Source organism: Heloderma suspectum, chromosome 2 (assembly GCF_057233095.1).
Source record: "Heloderma suspectum isolate Gila_16-S chromosome 2, 16-S_ref, whole genome shotgun sequence".
Classification (NCBI taxonomy): Eukaryota; Metazoa; Chordata; class Lepidosauria; order Squamata; family Helodermatidae; genus Heloderma; species Heloderma suspectum.
The window spans coordinates 198,235,284-198,253,191 of NC_139459.1; the positions used below are offsets into that span (position 1 = coordinate 198,235,284).

General features: G+C 44.5%; 1 protein-coding gene across 7 annotated transcripts in view; it reads right to left on the bottom strand.

Annotated features, from left to right (window-relative positions):
* The window catches only part of MMD (monocyte to macrophage differentiation associated), a 36,644-nt gene extending 19,377 nt beyond the window's left edge, over positions 1 to 17,267 (bottom strand). For 4 of the 7 annotated variants that reach the window (XR_014788155.1, XM_084837236.1, XM_084837234.1 and 1 more), the window contains exons 1-3: positions 16,946 to 17,267; positions 11,396 to 11,529; positions 6,483 to 6,564 (exon numbers count right to left, since the gene is read on the bottom strand). Coding sequence is in view for 5 of the 7 variants with exons in the window: in XM_084837236.1 (XP_084693362.1) it covers positions 6,483 to 6,564; positions 11,396 to 11,529; positions 16,946 to 17,071 (342 nt within the window). In the remaining 2 variants the exon portion in view is untranslated. The remainder of the gene's footprint in view (positions 1 to 6,482; positions 6,565 to 11,395; positions 11,530 to 16,945) is intronic. The other 3 variants (XR_014788157.1, XM_084837235.1, XM_084837237.1) reach the window with 1 other exon arrangement.
* Between the last annotated feature and the right edge of the window lie 641 nt (positions 17,268 to 17,908).

Genomic DNA, 17,908 nt, shown 5'->3' on the forward strand with positions numbered 1-17,908 from the left:
GTCTAGAACAATCACAAAGCTAGACACAAAAAGGGAAAAGAGGCTATGGAAGGACAAGACTCTCCAGTGGTGGTGACCTGCAAGGTGTGTGCAATGTTTGTTTTCTTGCCCGAGAACAACATGGCCTACACCTGCAACAAGTGCAAGTTGATCACGCTGCTGGAGGAAAAAGTAAGTGGACTGGAGCGGCGACTGTCGACCCTCTGGGGAATAAGAGAACACGAAGAGTTCTTGGACAGAATGGGGGAACTACAGCAGCAAAGGGCAGACCAGAAGCTTGAAGAGCAACAGCAAGATGAAGCAGTGGGAAATGCTGAGGTGAAGAAAAATGGAATAGAGGATACTCCTTGGAAAAGGGTGACAGTTAGGAGAAGAAGAACTAGATGCCACTCTGCACCAGTGGAAGCAGTGGAGCTGTGGAACCGATTCCAGGTACTTGCGGATGAGACTGGAGGACAGCCTGCAGAGGAAGAATCACAGGGGAACCTGCATGAGAGTGAGCAAGAGGCTAAAGGTCAGTCAAACAGAGGCGATGAAACCCAGGCCTACAAGAAGAAGAAGAGAAGAGTGGTAGTAGTGGGAGACTCCTTGCTGCGTGGGATCGAGACCCAAGTATGTCGCGAAGACCCATGGACTCGCCAGGTATGTTGTCTCCCGGGAGGACAGATTAGAGACGTGACTGAAAGGTTGCCTGCACTCATAAAGCCCACTGACAGGTATCCCTTTCTTCTCATCCATGTGGGAACAAATGATACCGCCAAGCGGAGCTACAAAGAGATCACGTCAGACTTTGAAGCTTTGGGAAGGAAACTCAAGAACTTTGGGGCCCAGATAGTTTTCTCATCCATCCTTCCAGTAGTTAGAAGAGGGATAGAAAGGGAACGAAAAATACTCCGGGTGAATGACTGGCTATGAAGGTGGTGCCGACGAGAGAGATTTGGATTCTGGGACCACGGGCTATACTTCCTGGAAGATGGGCTGTTGGCTAGGGATGGGTTGCACCTCACAAAGGATGGGAAGAATGTGTTTGGCCACAGCATGAACAACTTCATCAGGAGGGCTTTAAACTGAATCCTACGGGGAAGGGAGATGTAATGTTGGGGGTAACAATGGACATAGGCGCATGCACTGCAATGGAGAGAACAGCTCTGATAGCGCCCAATAATAGTCTTCAGACACATGTAGGAAGAAAGCCAGACTATGAAGCACATGGTCTTCGATGTCTATATACTAATCCCAGAGTATGGGAAACAAACAGAACGAACTTGAACTCTTAATACAAGAGGGAAATTATGACCTGATAGGTATAACTGAGACTTGGTGGGATGACTCTCATGACTGGAATACAGCAATTGAAGGATATAACTTGTTCAAAAAGAACAGGAGGAACAGAAAGGGAGGTGGGGTTGCACTGTATGTGAAAAATACATATCTCTGCACAGAAATACAGGAGGAGGAGCTTGGTAGCCCCATCGAGAGCATCTGGGTTGAAATAAATGGAGCAAAGAATAAAAGGAACCTGGTGGTTGGAGTCTACTACCGGCCACCCAATCAAGGAGAAGACAAGGATGAAACTTTTGAAAAGCAAATAGCCAATGTTTTAAGGAAGCATGATGTAGTAGTAATGGGGGACTTCAATTTCCCCGATATTTGTTGGGAGACAAATTCTGCAAAACATGGCCCCTCCAGGAAATTCCTGACTTGTGTGGCGGATAACTTCCTCCTACAGAAAGTAGAGGAAGGAACTAGAGGATCGGCTATCCTTGACTTGATCCTAACCAACAGAGATGACTTAGTGGATAAAGTAGCAGTTACAGGAACTCTGGGGGAAAGCGACCATGTTGTACTTGAGTTCTTGGTTCTAAGGGAAGCAAAAGCCGAGTGCAGTCAAACGCGTACCATGGATTTTAGGAAAGCTGATTTTCATAAACTCAGAACAATGATCAGTAAGGTCCCATGGCAAGTGATGCTAGCGAGAAAAGGAGTCCAAGATGGGTGGGAGCTTTTAAAAAAGGAAATTCTCAAGGCACAATCACAAACAATTCCAACAAGAAGAAAAGGTGGAAGACAACAGAAGAAGCCAATGTGGCTTCACAAAAAGCTTAGGGATGATCTGAAAACAAAAAAGGACACATATAGGAAGTGGAAAGAAGGCCAAGTAACAAAGGAAGAGTACAGGCAGATAGCACAGAATTGCAGGGATGGCGTCAGGAAGGCTAAAGCTGAGAATGAGCTGAGGTTAGCAAGGAATGTTAAAAACAACAAAAAGGCTTTCTTCAGATACGTGCATAGTAAAAGGCAGAGGAAAGAAATGGTGGTTCAGCTATTAAATAAGGATGGCAAAATGATAACAGATGACAAAGAAAAGGCAGAGGTGCTCAATTCTTACTTTGGCTCAGTCTTCTCCCAAAAGAGGGTCTATGACCCCCCTGGCAAAGGCGAAGTACAGGCTGAAGGGGCAAGATTGCAGCTTGAGATCGACAGGCATATGGTCAAGGAACACCTCATTACTTTGAATGAGTTCAAATCTCCAGGGCCAGATGAACTGCATCCTAGAGTCATAAAGGACCTGGCAGAAGAACTCTCAGAACCACTGTCTATTCTCTTTGAGAAATCATGGAGGATGGGGGAAGTGCCAGATGACTGGAGGAGGGCTAACGTTGTCCCTATCTTCAAAAAGGGTAAAAAGGAGGAACCTGGGAACTACAGACCAGTCAGTCTGACATCAATCCCTGGGAAAATTCTGGAGCAGATCATAAAGCAATCCATCTGGAAGCACCTTGACAACAATGCCGTGATTACTCGAAGCCAACATGGATTTGTCAAAAACAAGTCCTGCCAGACAAATCTGATCTCATTTTTTGATCAAGTAACCTCCCTTGTAGACCGTGGGAATGCTGTAGACATCATATACCTCGACGTCAGCAAAGCTTTCGGCAAAGTGCCCCATGATATCCTGATGAGCAAACTAGCTCAAAGCGGGCTAGATGAAACAACGATCCGGTGGATCCACAGTTGGCTACAGAATTGGACTCAAAGAGTGCTTATCAATGGGACCTTCTCAAGCTGGGGAGAGGTAACGAGTGGGGTACTGCAGGGCTCAGTCCTGGGCCCAGTGCTCTTCAACATTTTTATTAATGACTTGGAGGAGGAGGTGCAGGGAATGCTGATCAAATTTGCAGATGACACAAAATTGGGCGGGATAGCTAATACTTTGGAAGATAGAAACAAAATTCAAAGTGATCTGGATAGACTGGAGCGCTGGGCAGAAAACAACAGAATGGCATTTAATAGAGACAAATGCCAAGTTCTGCACCTAGGAAAAAGAAACCAAATGCACAGTTACAAGATGGGGGATACGTGGCTCAACCACACTACAAGCGAGAAGGATCTTGGAATTGTTGTCGATCACAAGCTGAATATGAGCCAACAATGTGATGTGGCTGCAAAAAAGGCAAATGCAATTTTGGGCTGCATTCATAGAAGCAGCGCTTCCAAATCCCGGGAAGTACTAGTTCCCCTCTACTCAGCACTGGTTAGGCCTCATCTGGAGTCCTGTGTCCAGTTCTGGGCACCACACTTGAAGAAGGATGCAGACAAACTGGAGAGGGTTCAGAGGAGGGCAACAAAGATGATCAGGGGACTGGAAACAAAGCCCTATGAAGAGAGACTGAAAGAACTGGGCATGTTTAGCCTTGAGAAGAGAAGACTGAGGGGAGATATGATAGCACTCTTCAAGTACTTGAAAGGTTGTCACAGAGAAGAAGGCCAGGATCTCTTCTTGATCATCCCAGAGTGCAGGACACGGAATAATGGGCTCAAGTTACAGGAAGCTTCCTGACTGTAAGAGCAATACGACAATGGAACCAATTACCTGGGGAGGTGGTGGGCTCTCCCACACTGGAGGCCTTCAAGACGAGGCTGGACAGCCATTTGTCAGGGATGCTCTCACTTGGATTCCTGCATTGAGCAGGGGGTTGGACTCGATGGCCTTGTAGGCCCCTTCCAACCCTACTATTCTATGATTCTATGATATCGGAAAAATATTTTCCATCCCATATTACCGATTTGGTTTTTGAGAAGTGAAGCTACAGTTAACCTGGTAACACGGTTAATGTTATAGCATTTGTTCTGTTTACCTATTATAGAATGCATTCCTAAGGAGTTGCTGGTCTACAGAGGGCTGGCTCCAAGATCAGAGCCCTCTATCCTATGGCCTGCAAGGCAGGGTGGGAGGAGCAAAGGAGGGGAAAAATGCTATTTTGAGCTAGACAGGCCTCTGAGCCCATCCAGCTTGCTGGCTCACCTGCGTGTGTGGCCAAGAACAGAGACTTGTGAATCCTGCAGACCCACCTCCTATTCGCTCCTCCCCTCTCTGCCTACCAGCACACCCTTTCCTACCCTCCCCAGACCTCTTCCAAGATTGCAACTGTGATCTCGCAAGACCGCTGCTGTGGAGTTTACCACAGTGGCTCTGAGGGGTGGGAGGAGAAGGGAGGAAATACCCACTTGGAGATCAGTGCAGTGTCTACAGCCTCAGGAAGGGAAATCCGCTATATGCTGTGGTCCCTGGGACACTCTCCCAGGGACCATTGGATTGCTGTGCTGATCAGTTAGAACAGACAATAACTAATTCCCACAAATGTAATAGGGACATGAAAATTGGGCCAGAAATGTGCTTAGTCTGAACAAAATATAGACTTTAAACTAGACATGAAATAGATATGCAGGCAAGATGCAGTCCTTTACATGCAAATCCTTCTGATTTATCTATACATGTATAATTTGCTGCAAAGTTGCAATCATAAATAAAGGTTCAGATAAAACTTGTAAAATTTCAACTAAACACACATGCCCCATTTTATCATCTGATCTACAATTGCTGATCACCCTGATGAGTGCCTATTTTATTCATTGATTGATTGCATTTATATCCCGCCTTTGTTCCTCCTTAAGGAACCCAAGGCGGCATACATAGTCCTCCTTCTCCATTTTATCCTCACAACAACAACCCTGTGAGGTGGGCTGGGCTGAGAGTCTGTGACTGGCCCAGTGAGCTTCCATGGCCAAGTGAGGACTAGAACCTGGATCTCCCAACTCCCAGTCCAACACTCTCGCCGCTACATCACACTGGCTCTATAAACAAGGCAGATGTGAAATGAAAGGAAGAACTTGAAATGAAAGGATGGTATACAGAAGTAACTGCAGGATTCTTCTGCTGAGATTGACCCAATAAGATGCCAGCTGTCTCCCTGTCAGCATTTTAACAACTGTGGAACAATTTTTTGAGGGGGAAAGGAACAAATATGCTCATTTTTAATTAAGGCCTCCATCAAGAATTAATACTTCAGCTTATTGTTCATGGTGGTTACTGTGTGTGTGTGTGTATGTGTGTGGACACACACACCAAAATCTGGCATTAATTTATTTTATTTTAACTTATTTAAAACATTTGTATCCCACCCTATATCATTAAGCTCTCATCTCATTAAACATATGAATGACTTGCATTTACTTATGTTTGTGGCCCGCTGGAGAAAAATTACTCACAACAACCCCAAAGACTGTGTATGGTTAAAACTACAAGTTAGTAGTTTTCAGCATGGGCTGCTAAAAAAGTAATCAACACTACAAAACAAACGAAAAATAAAATAAAAAACAGCCACAAGCAGAAGCAAAAATCCCCAAACAATTATGAGATAATTCTACCATTACCTTTAGTGTGGAAGTAGCATGAACCAGAACACTAACATAATGCAATGCAAAACATAAGCAAGATTTCTGGTGTAATACATTGTAAATTATAATAGAAAATAAATTATAATAACAGTTCACCATCCTAGTTCCATGGATTATCAGTTTTGTCCCTCGTATGTAGCTGTGTCCAAGCAATTAAGAAAAGCCTAGAAAGACTAAGAATCTCCTTCAGGGACCAAATAGGGAACATTTAGAAGGGCTAGTTCTCTCTCTCTCTTTTAGGCCACATATTATTAATGTATGGTAGTATGGGCAGCCAGACTAGTAAATGTTTTTGTGGGATGATAACTTGCACAGCTTTATTTACAAGGCGTCTTTACCATGAAAGACATGTGTCAATATAAAACATCACTGCTGCCTCATTCAAAAGGCTGTCAAAACATTTGGGTGATAAATTTCTCTAGAGCCTCCAAGGTGGCAGAATGATAGTTTAGCAATCATTAGATTAGTGGAGGAATCTGCTTTCATGAGACTTTAGGGAACCTTTGATTCCTAAATATGGGCCAGAATGAAGAAAGACTGTATAACAATCAATGGAACTTTTGGACTCTGCTGAGCTCCCAGAACATGCACTTATGTCAACAACCTAATTTGCTTTAATGGCACTTCCAAGTAGTAGGTTGTGCTCAACCGTGATTTAAAAAACAGTAAAATCTACTGCAGATGGGAACTGGAATGATTTGGATGCTGTGTGGTTTGCGCTGCCAGTAAGTCCATTTACTTACCGCGTGAGTGTAACAGTTAGCAGCATGCTCATAGCAAGTGGGCTTGTAACGACTGTTTGCTGGAGCCGGGTGGTTCATGAATCTGTTGAGGCAAGACATACAGAAAAGTTGATGCAAATTGATACTTACATGGACGTAAAGGAATACATTTATTTACTGAGTTAAAATGAAGATTTAATGTTTTAATATTCTAGATATTAGGGATTTTATTATATTTAGTGGTATCTAAATATCACAAACAAACAGATACCGAGCATTAAAGGGATTATACAACTACACTGAAAATGGTCCCAGTATAAGAATTTGGTAAAATGGAGAGGTAAAATAGAGGTGTTCAACCAAATGGAATGGGGTTCCACTCCCTCTAAAGCCTCAGGTTTGTAGCCTGGGGAGGCTTCTAGATTGACACACACATCCACCCCCACCCCAGGAGACACCTCCCTTATTGGGGATGCTGCCTTTTGCTGATGTTCTAGTGCTCTGCAATACTGGACAGACACTGGAGTGAGGATTTTGTTTTTTTTTACAGTTTAGTCACTAGTCATGATTGGCTTAGGGTGTCTGAATGGATGTCCATTTCACAAAAGAAAATTCTGGGCCGTGCCCAGGAGAACCAAACATATCCATTTATGGGAGGAAGGGAGAGTGTTCCTTACCAATGGCATCCCCCTCTGCTACCTTCTGAGTTGCTCTGAGTGGGAACACTCTCGGCATGTACAGCCACTGTATATACTCAGTAGCCCACCAGCCAGTAATGGAGGACTCAGGAGATGGAGGATAGAAGGAAAGAAGAGGAAACAAGCATGTTCCTCTTAGAATTAAACTGCACTTTTTTGCTTGGTGTCTGGGAGGTAGGAGAGGAGGCCACTCTACACACACACATATATAATATCAGGCTGCTCCTGGCATAATTTTATTTATTCCCAAAACATGCACTTACTTTGTATAAATGTCTATAAACAACTATGGCGCCAGTGCCATTGGAAATTTCTTGCTAGGAACTTGAAGCAGCATGATGATTTTTAATTAAATGAAGAGCTCTCTCTGCATTAAAAATGCTTGCTCTCAAATACTATATTGCCATGTGTAGATGAGTTAGGGTGCATGTTTAGACAGAAAAAAATCCTACAACGCCCAGCATCCCGCAGCCACCATGAAAGTTGTAGGCCACGTAGGATTGAACCCTTACTGTACATTCTACACCAGTTGTTTTAGTCCATCTTATGTTTGCAGACATACCAGCAAAGAATCACAGAATCAATCCAGAAGTTGAAAATTTGCATACCAAACTCATATGAACTCAAAATGGTCCGGAAACTTCAGCTGGTCCAAAATAGGGCAGCAAGATTGTTATGGGGACTGGCCAATGAGCTCATATTACGCCAATACTTTTTCAGCTGCACTGGCTGCCAGTCCATTTCCGGGCCCGATTCAAAGTGCTGGTGTTAACATTCAAAGCCCTTAACGGCTTGGGGCCAGGTTATCTGAAGGATCGCCTCCTCCCATATGTGCCTGCCCAGACTTTAAGATCATCCTCAGCGGCCCTTCTCTGGGATCCCCTGCCAAAGGAAGTGAGGCGGGTGGCTACTAGGAGGACAGCTTTTTCTGCTGTGGCACTCCGGCTTGGAATGAGCTCCCTAGTGAGGTTCGCCTGGTACCTACATTGTATTCCTTTCGGCACCAGGTGAAGACCTTTTTATTTTCCAAGGCATTTTAGCATTTTTTAGCTTTCTAGACTTTTAGCTTTGCTGTTTTAAATCTGTGTTTTAAATTCCTGCACTGCTGCTAGGTTTTACTGTGGTTGTATTGTCATATTGTGGTTTTAATGTTCTATATATTTTAAATTGTTTTATTGTGTGCCGTTTGGTTTTAATTTTTGTGAACTGCCCAGAGAGCTTTGGCTATTGGGCAGTATAGAAATGGAATGAAGTAAATAAACAAACTATGAACAACAATAAAAACTATTTCATATTGTTACCAAGCACACATGTGTAGGATTACACTGTAAGCTCCACAATGTTCAAAGGGGCTTACTTCCTAGAATACATGTTTAAGTTATTAAACTTGCAATTCTAAATACAAGTGTACATGTATTTGTTTTAAGAAGTGCAAAGGAACTCTGCTTTAAGCTTGACAACATCCCTTTTCTATTCTATTCTATAATGATAGTCTTTTGAAGACATATGCAAACTTAAAAAAGAAAAAAGACATACTCTGCTAACAATCTAAGAGAGACAAAAGTTAAGGAAGAAGAGTGACACACAAAATAGTAGTGGAAATGGGCATTTATATAAGACCTATTATGCTGTACCAGTAAAGCCGCACAGGAGTTTATATAACTCATTTCTCATATGTACTGTACAGCGAGCACACTGAGAACAGATGAGACATTTTTAAATATCTTTGGAAGGAAGGGAAAGATTGGGATGCTTAATTGCTTTCTGTATCATCCTCGGTTTGTAAGGCCACTATCAACAGTGCTATACACTTAGGATGTTTCTTCACAATTTGATAAATTAATAGGAAAAATGCTGTCTGGTGACCTAAATACATGATAGGTTGGATCCAGATTGGCCACTCCATTCATGGAAAGGCCTCCTTCCATTCACAGAAGGCACTGGGATCCAGTGGAGGCTGCCTGCTGGAGGAAGTAAATGGAGAAGCACTTTGTTATTTCCTCCTGCAGTGCCCCGCATCTCATATTGCTCTAGAGAGTCTCACAGCCCTCCACAGCTTTTCAGGAGGCACAGTGGGCAGGAGGAATCGCAAAGATCGCCTTCCCACTCTCTTCCTCCAGCCTGAGCTCGACTCATAGGCGTAGGTCTTTCTGTAGCAACTACAGCTCCAGACAAAGCTACTAGGCTACACATGCTCAGGCTTCAACAACTCTGCTCACTATGCTTGTGGATGTGCTTCTGCCCTCTGGTGAGCATGATGAACAACCAGCCTTACTCCAAATTTTGAAGCTACACAGGTGGGTGTGGATCATCCTGGTTATGAGAAATCCCTGCCACCTCCCCAGCTCCAAAATTGGGAGGGAGGCTGGAGCTTGTTTGGCTGTTGCATGGCTAGGGGCCTGGAGTGTCTTGGTCATCCTGGGCCAAACTGGCAACTGTTCCCCATTGGCCTTTCCTACTTTGGAGCAGAAAGAAGGCTTGCTTGGGTACCTTTGGACAACGGTGCCCTGAACACCATTGCCCTGCAGCACCCAGGCCATCAGCACACTCCCCTTCCTCCTGGCCCTTCCCTTTGGAAAAGCCGGTGGGGAAGGGCTGGACACCACTTCCAGAAGGTGCTTGTGTTGCCCTCAAACAGTGGCGCCGGTGCTTGTGGTTCCCTCAAACAGTGGCGCCCAAGCTGGCACGATCCTCATCCTGCTGGTCATTCCCTTGGGAAGGGCCAGCTGTGCGTATATGTGCACGCATGCACATGCCTTGAGCACTGCTGTACAAAGGTACCAAGGCGCTTCCAAGCAATGGTGTCCAAGCCAGCACATTGTCCTGCCTTTCCAGCGAAAAAGGCCAGTGGGAGGCTTGCCAGGAAAAGGAGCTAGCGACTACAATTTTGACTTGGCCATCAAGGTCAGTCACAAACTGTACATCCCTTGTACATGCTCCAGTGTAGGTTTTAAAATAATTTGTGAATAAAATACTTTTCATCAATAAATTGTACAGGTTTCCTTAAACCAGATGTATCACCTTTTGCTACTGTTATCTACTGCCCTTCTGGTTTCCTTGTGCAATATACCTTTATGTCCCCTTTCAAACAAGAGTAAGCTAGAATAGTAGCATGAGGTAGTCCTCAAGTTCTTCAGACCAGGACTCACCTTCAATCCCAACCTGCTACATGGGTCCACTCCTCTCTTTTTTTAAAGATGCCTAACTTTTTCCTTACTACTCACTGTACCCCTCCTCATATTCCTGTTTTACCCGCTCTTTTCTCTTCTCTAGAAAAAAGTGGGGAAGGGGGGAACACAAAAGATAACTGTGGTTGTCTCCCTACTAGGACCCATAGAATCATAGAATAGTAGGGTTGGGAGGGACCTACAAGACCATCAAGTCCAACCCCCTGCCCAATGCAGGAATCCAAGTCAGAGCATCCCCAATAGATGGCTGTCCAGCCTCATCTTGAATGCCTCCTGTGTAGGAGAGCCCACTACCTCCCTAGGTAATTGGTTCCATTGTTGTATTGCTCTAACAGTCAGGGAGTTTTTCCTGATGTTCAGCTGGAATCTGGCTTCCTGGAACTTGAGCCCATTATTCCATGTCCTGCATTCTGGGATGACTGAGAAGAGATCCTGGCCTTCCTGTCTGTGACAACCTTTCACGTACTTGAAGAGCGCTATCCTATCTCCCCTCAGTCTTCTCTTCTCAAGGCTAAACATGCCCAGTTCTTTCAGTCTCTCTTCATAGGGCTTTGTTCCCAGTCCCCAGATCATCTTTGTTGCCCTCCTCTGAACCCCCTCCAGCTTGTCTGCTTCCTTCTTAAAGTGTGATGCCCAGAACTGGACACAGTACTCCAGATGAGGCCTAACCAGTGCTGAGTAGAGGGGAACTAGTACTTCCCGGGATTTGGAAGCTATGCTTCTATTAATGCAGCCCAAAATAGCATTGGCCGTTTTTGCAGCCACATCACTTTGTTGGCTCATATTTAGCTTGTGATCTACAACAATTCCAAGATCTTTCTCGCTTGTAGCATTGTTGAGCCAAGTATCTCCCATCTTGTAACTGTGCATTTAGTTTCTTTTTCCTAGGTGCAGAACTTGGCATTTATCCCTATTAAATTTCATTCTGTTATTCTCTGCCCAGTGCTCCAGTCTATCAAGAACCCCACTCGTTACCTCTCCCCAGTTTGAGAAGATCCCATTCATAAGCAGTCTTTGAGTCCGATTCTGTAGCCAACTGTGGATTCACCTGATTGTTGTTTCATCTAGCCCACTTTGAGTTAGTTTGCTCATCAGGATATCATGGGGCACTTTGTCGAAAGCTTTGCTGAAGTTGAGGTATATTATGTCCACAGCATTCCCACAGTCCACAAGGGAGGTTACCTGATCAAAAAATGAGATCAGATTCGTCTGGCAGTATTTGTTCTTGACAAATCCATGTTAGCTTCGAGTAATCACCCAGGCCCAACAATCCAGCTTGGTGTCGCAATATACTAGCTGAAGACTAGTGTGCTAGAACATATACAGCATAGTGCAAACACAATGGTTTGGCTCTAGAGACAGATCCTTCCTAGTCCTATAAATTCCAGTCCTGGGACTATAAGAACCCTCTGGAAGAACATGAGATGTGGCATAGGGGGAATGAGCGAGAGAAGGTGGAAGTCCTTGGGGACCTTCCCTTTACTTCTGCTTACACAAGAATGTGTTTTGATCCCACCCAAAAAAAGAATTAAACATGCACAGAATGAGTAAATTAAATTGGATTTAGCATATGAATCCCAAAGAAGCCCAGTCAGTTCTCCTAAGATTTGTATTCAAGCAATACATATAAGGAATTTGTATTTTGTGGTAAGAGCATAAACCTTAGACTGAGCCTCCAGAGAACAGATGTACTATGAGCAAAATTAAGCAAATTAAATCCTGCTAACAGATTCGTTTTTTTAACAAAAAATGTTCTGGGTTAAGTTTGGTGTTTGTCTTTCTGCTTCTGTTTTCACCCATACTGTATTATCTCCCAGAATATAGATACTAAATTTAGTCTCCCACACAAAGGGAGACTGCTATCTTTTCTGAAAGCCATAATCATTATTGTAGTGGAATCAGTATTGTAGTGAACTGTTTGAGACACAAAAGGACCAAACTAAAAATGATTTCATGGTATGTCAGATGGCCTTGTGCACAGGCTAGAAAACAATTTCAGATTCCTAGGACTGATGCTCTTAATAGAGTTGAGAACAATTATTTTAAATGAATCACCTTTCTAGTTAGTATCCCTTTCCAAATTAGTATCCAGGTTTACTGATAATATAAAGGAGGGGTCTTCTCTTAATTCCAAGAATTACAAATTAAAAAAGAAATAAATTCTTTGCTCTCCAAATATTGTATTGAAATGTACTGTTTTGCTTCAAGTCCTGAGAAAAAACAAGCTCCCTATAATTTTTGGATGATCTAGTTTGCATAAAATGGTTTGTTTTCATTTCCTTTCTCCTAAGAGCAGCAATCCCAACAGATAGTGTAACCAGCAGCCTGCAGATATAGTAATACCTTGGTAATTCTATTTTTTTCTGTGAAGGCCTATGATTGACAAAGGATGTGATAATTCAAAAGCAATCTGAAAGAAGGTATCATTTCCAACTATTCTCTCTTATTCTGTCTGATTAATATGGCTGTAAACAGGGCTTGAATGTGTTGAGAGCATGGTTGTCTGGCTGCCGGTGTCCCTAAAGCAGCCTTGTAAATAAGCCAACAAAAGTTACTAGCCTGCAAAAGCTTTTATTTTTTTACTGCGGGGCTGGCAGAAGACAGAGAGCTCCGTTTCTCCTCCAACAATCGTCTGCATGTCTGTGCTGGATGTGGTCTCGCAAGCTTCTCAAGCAGCCTGCTTGGTTTTTATGCTGGGCACAGAGGAGAAACAGAGTGCTCTGACCCTTCTCCATCAGCCCACTCACTCACCTGCATGCAATTCCTTGTTGCCTATGACTACCAGAATGCTTAATTAACACAGCTGCACTACGGGGTAGCACTATACAGTATTACCCTGGAGTGTGTATAATCCTTTGCTAACTATGGCCTGCCTGAGCTAAAATACCCCCAGTGTAAACAGCCAGCCACAGTGGCTGGGGAATGCTGGGAGTTGTATTTTTTTTGGTCTAAACATGCCCAGGATTGCGCCTTTAATCTCTGATATTTGTTGTGGTTGTGATCTGAAGTATAGAACTCAGATCCCAACATGCCCTGTTGGACTATAAGGTCCATAAATTTGATTCAGTGTGTTTTATAATCTGTGTACGGATAATGAAAAGAGGCTAGAAAGCTCTCAAGGGTTATAACTTGATACCCAAGCCAGATCTGTAAGTAGAGTAACTACTTCTTTGGTAATCGGAACTTTACCATGACACTGAATCCTAAGTGAGCTGCTACCAATGGTTCAAATCAAAGTGAAGCCACCACTGTTTTGCTTTAGCCTTGAGATATGTCATGGATAGAGTGTGCCAGATTGTTGTGTTGGCAAAAATTCTTATCAGTCATTACATCTGAAACATCGTTAGCTTTCTGCAAGGTTGGTACATAGACATTTGATATTGGCTCCAAGAATGTGTGTGCTGAAGACTATGTACTTAGAAAATATTTCTGACCCTGGCCAAAATTACATTCTGATCCAAGTAGTCTCTCCAAAACAGGGAATATGTCAAAAAGGTCATAAATACAGCAATACATTACCTGTCTCCGTACTTGAGCCCAAATTTTAATAATACACTCCTTGCCTACAATCAACAGTTCCAGATTCATGTGAAGAAAGGACTGTTCTTAAGCAGCTGTTCAAATAAGGATGAAACAACTGGGAGAGGAAGGAGACAGACAGTGCTTCGGTATGTCTGATGTGGAAAACAGACAGAGGCACGCATATCAATGCGGGGCTGGGGGAACTACATACAGAGCAGATCCAATCATGCCCCTAATTAAACTATTCCTGCCTCCCCACACCCTCATGCGCTAATTATTCCTTTTTTGAGAAGAAGTCTATTATGTAACTTTTAAATGATTTCCAAATTGGTCTTAATTTCTTCCTCTGCTCCTCTTTTCCCAGTTTTACACTGTAAAAATAGCAAAAACAAACAGATGAATCCCGTCCAACTGCAGAGTCAGCCATTCATTCATAAAAGACACAGAGAGGCTTTTCAGCGTGTTTCTTTCCAACAGTCATACATGAAGGAGAAGCTTAGTTCAACCAAGATGAATATGACAAACACCGGATATATGAACTTTCACCCACTTCTAGAAGACGAAAAAGCCTCATCTTTCACTGTGATCTATTTCCTTTCTAAAAGCAAAGTGATATAATCCCTTCTCTTCTCATCAGTCAGCACAAGCCTACCCACTTTTCTCAGCAACTGAGAGAGAGAAAGGGAATAGCCATTGCTTCTAGTTGCATGTATAATTTTTGAAGCCTGTCCAACAGTATGCAAAACTCACATTCTCTGTAAATCCTAGTATCTCAACTGTCATTCTCACAAAGTATATCTCAACACTGTACACTCAACATGCTTCTCCCTTATCAGGGGTGTCATAAAATGCATAGATGCATAGGAAAAAGGCAAATCCTAGGAAGAAGTGGAGCAAACCAGGAGGGACAAATTAATGCAAGGGTCTGAATTTTACATGCCATTCATAAGCAACTTGGGCCAGCAGCATTTGTCTTCTTCTGGCAAATACTAACACTCCTAGGAATAATGGCAGTTTAGAATAACCAAAGATTGTGGGTGAGCAGAGAAGGTAGAGAACATGATAGGTAGAAACAAAGGTTATATTGTAGGTACAGGTTTTGTTTCAAGGCATTTGCTAGTTCCTCCCTAGTTAAATGCATGAAAACAGAGATCTTTGGATACAAATATGTGCTCCCAGGGTTTATATTACACTGTTCACAAAGTCACACCTGAAATCACATACATAGCACAAAGAGGGAATACTCCCACGGATTTATTTTCTACAAGGAGGCATAGTCTCATTTCATGTTTATCTGCAAAAACTAATGGAATTTTATTACGCATTCCTGTACTGTAGTAACATGCACAACTGTTCTTGTCTGCTCTAAAAAAAGCAAGAAGGCTGCACCCCATCAGTGGATGTGCAAAAGGAATATTTACGCCTGCGGGCAGGGACTGTCTAGTTTTTCTGCATATATGTAAGCCACACCGGGGGCTGCTGACTGCGAAGCGAGGTAAACATACTTTAAATAAGTAATAAATAAATATTAGATGAAAAATGAAGCTTCTTGATAAAGTCCAATACATTACAAGGTAAGAGTAAACTCCATCATGGAACGTTTAGCTTAAAAGAGGCTCCTATTCACAAAAATGGTTCTATAGTTCCTGTAAAACATGTGCCTCTTTCCACACCAGCCTGGAGAAGTCATGCTCCCTGCCCTCTCTCTACTGATTATCAAGCAATATCACCAAATTTCTTGTACTAATTTGTACTAATAGTACAATTTTCTTGTACTCATACTTGTACATTCAACCGCTTCTTTAAACAGCCAGTGTTAGAGGAAGAAAACTTGAATGCTATAGATGAAAGCCAACTCACTCTACAGGGTAATCTATATGAAGTAAAGAGCTTTGTAAGGATCCCCTGAGAGTAAGTCCTTGTCCCTCATGGGTTTCTAATAAAATGACTCACAGAAACAGGACATAAGGGGTTGCATACATCTCCTTACTTCAGATCAACCATGGGAAAATACTTAAGACACACACACTCATGCCACATCTACATTACTTCATCACTTATACTCTGCTTTAATTAATCTGGAATAACTACAGCCACCTGATCCTGTTTTCACAATCAGGAACTTGATCTCCCCAACATACGCATACACTCTCCCTGCTTCCAGTTGAGGCTTTTATTGTGCCATCACACTGCCTCGTTAATGACATTTGGGGGGGGGGGGTCTGTGTGTCCGTCCAGATGTCATCATCTTCAATTTGCAGTCCCCTCATATTTTCCCACCACTTCTTCCATCTTTTTTTCTTTCCAGAAAAGATCTGTTAAGGAAGAAAAGGCAATATAGCTGCACAGTGCCTTGTGGCTGTTGGTGCAAGGAGCCTTCTTGTCTGAAAGCACTCTGCCACTCAAATTGTCTTTTTTTAAAATCTGTCCTATTACAACTTATTTTCCCACTTTCTGAGACATTTCATTTGGGGTGTGTGTGTGTGTGTGTGTGTGTGTAAGGTTATCTCCCAAAATAAAAATACAAATAATAAACCATACAACTTCTAACCATCAACCAACAAGTTTCAGGGCATTTCATTTACGACAATATTACCACACATATGAAAGATGGTTAAGGGATAACTAACCCAAGTTAAGCTGTCTTTACCGTGTGGCTCCTGGCAGTGTAAAGCACGAATCACAGATCAGAATCCCCAGAAGCATGAACTGGAAGTATAGGAGGAAAACAACACCACCACCACCACAGCACCCTTTAAACTCTTATAATCCCCACTGACTACAGCCAATATGAGAAAATGGGATCTGTATTAACTGATTTCAATTCTTGTGGCATAGTACAAAAAGAATCATACAAAGGATCGTCTGGAACTTGGACTGAACGGTAGATGGAGTTTTCCAGGGCGAGATCAAAGGCTTTGGGTGGGAGGAATCCACTAGGACTTAGAAATCTGCCTCATCCCTAGACAACGGAGAAATGGCCCTAGGAATTAACTTGTAACTCTGATTATTTCCCAATAAAATTTCGCCTCCTGACGAACCTCTCCCCCCGTCTCCCGACAGTTACGCGGCTCACCTCCTGAATTTCTCCTGGAGCCGCCGCATGGGGGTTCGGTCCACCCGCCTCTTCTAGAGCCGGGGGTCGGCACGGGGGGCTCCTGGCGGCTCCGGAGGCGGCGAGGGCCGGAGTCCGGGCCCTCATTGGCTTGCCAGCCCCGGGCGGAGGTAGCTGGGGGAGGCGAGGCGAGGCGAGGCGAAGGGAAGCCAGGCCCGGGCTGCCTTCGGCCGCGCCGCCGCCGCGCGGGTGCAGGGACGTCCACCGGGCAGCTCGCCGCGAGGCGCCCGCTCCGCCCAGCGCCGCCGCCGGCGACCCGCTCTCCCTCAGCCCGCCCGGCCTCGGCTGCGCCCCGCCCCCCGGAGTCGGTCGATGCCGGGGCCGGGAAGAGAAGCCCCGCCTTCCGCAGGGAGCCGCCGGCGGGGTGGGAACGAGGAGCAGGGAGACGGCGGGAGAACAATAGGCGGGAGGCCGCGCGGGGCTGCGGGGCTGCGAGGGCAGGACGGGGCGTGTGGTAAAAGGGGAGGCGGAAATGGGGCAAACCACACACGCGTTGTCGTCGCAGGGAGCAGAGGAGCCGCCGCCTGTATCCCGAAAGTCCATACGAGGCGGCGGGGGAAGGATGAGTCATGACAGTGACCCCCCCGCCCCCGAGCGAGAATTTGCCCCACAGACACTGGCTTGGAAGGGAGCAGAGGAGCCGTTTGGCGGGGGGCTGCCTGAGGCATTTTCCGGACATGCAAGGGGTTCCTTTCGCCCTGCCCTGCCCTTTCACTCCCGTTCTTGCGGGTCAGCCGCGTCCGCCCGTAGGACATAAGCGCGCACAAGAAGGCGAGCACTTAAAAGACTGGCGGACCGACGCGTTTCGAGGCGCGTCCTCGCTGTGCCAGCCCTGTTCCGGCAAACGACTGCCTTTGCCTCGGGGTCCCTTCCACGCGCGCTCCGCTGGTCCTTCCCAAACTGTGTGCTGTGCTCAGAGAGAAC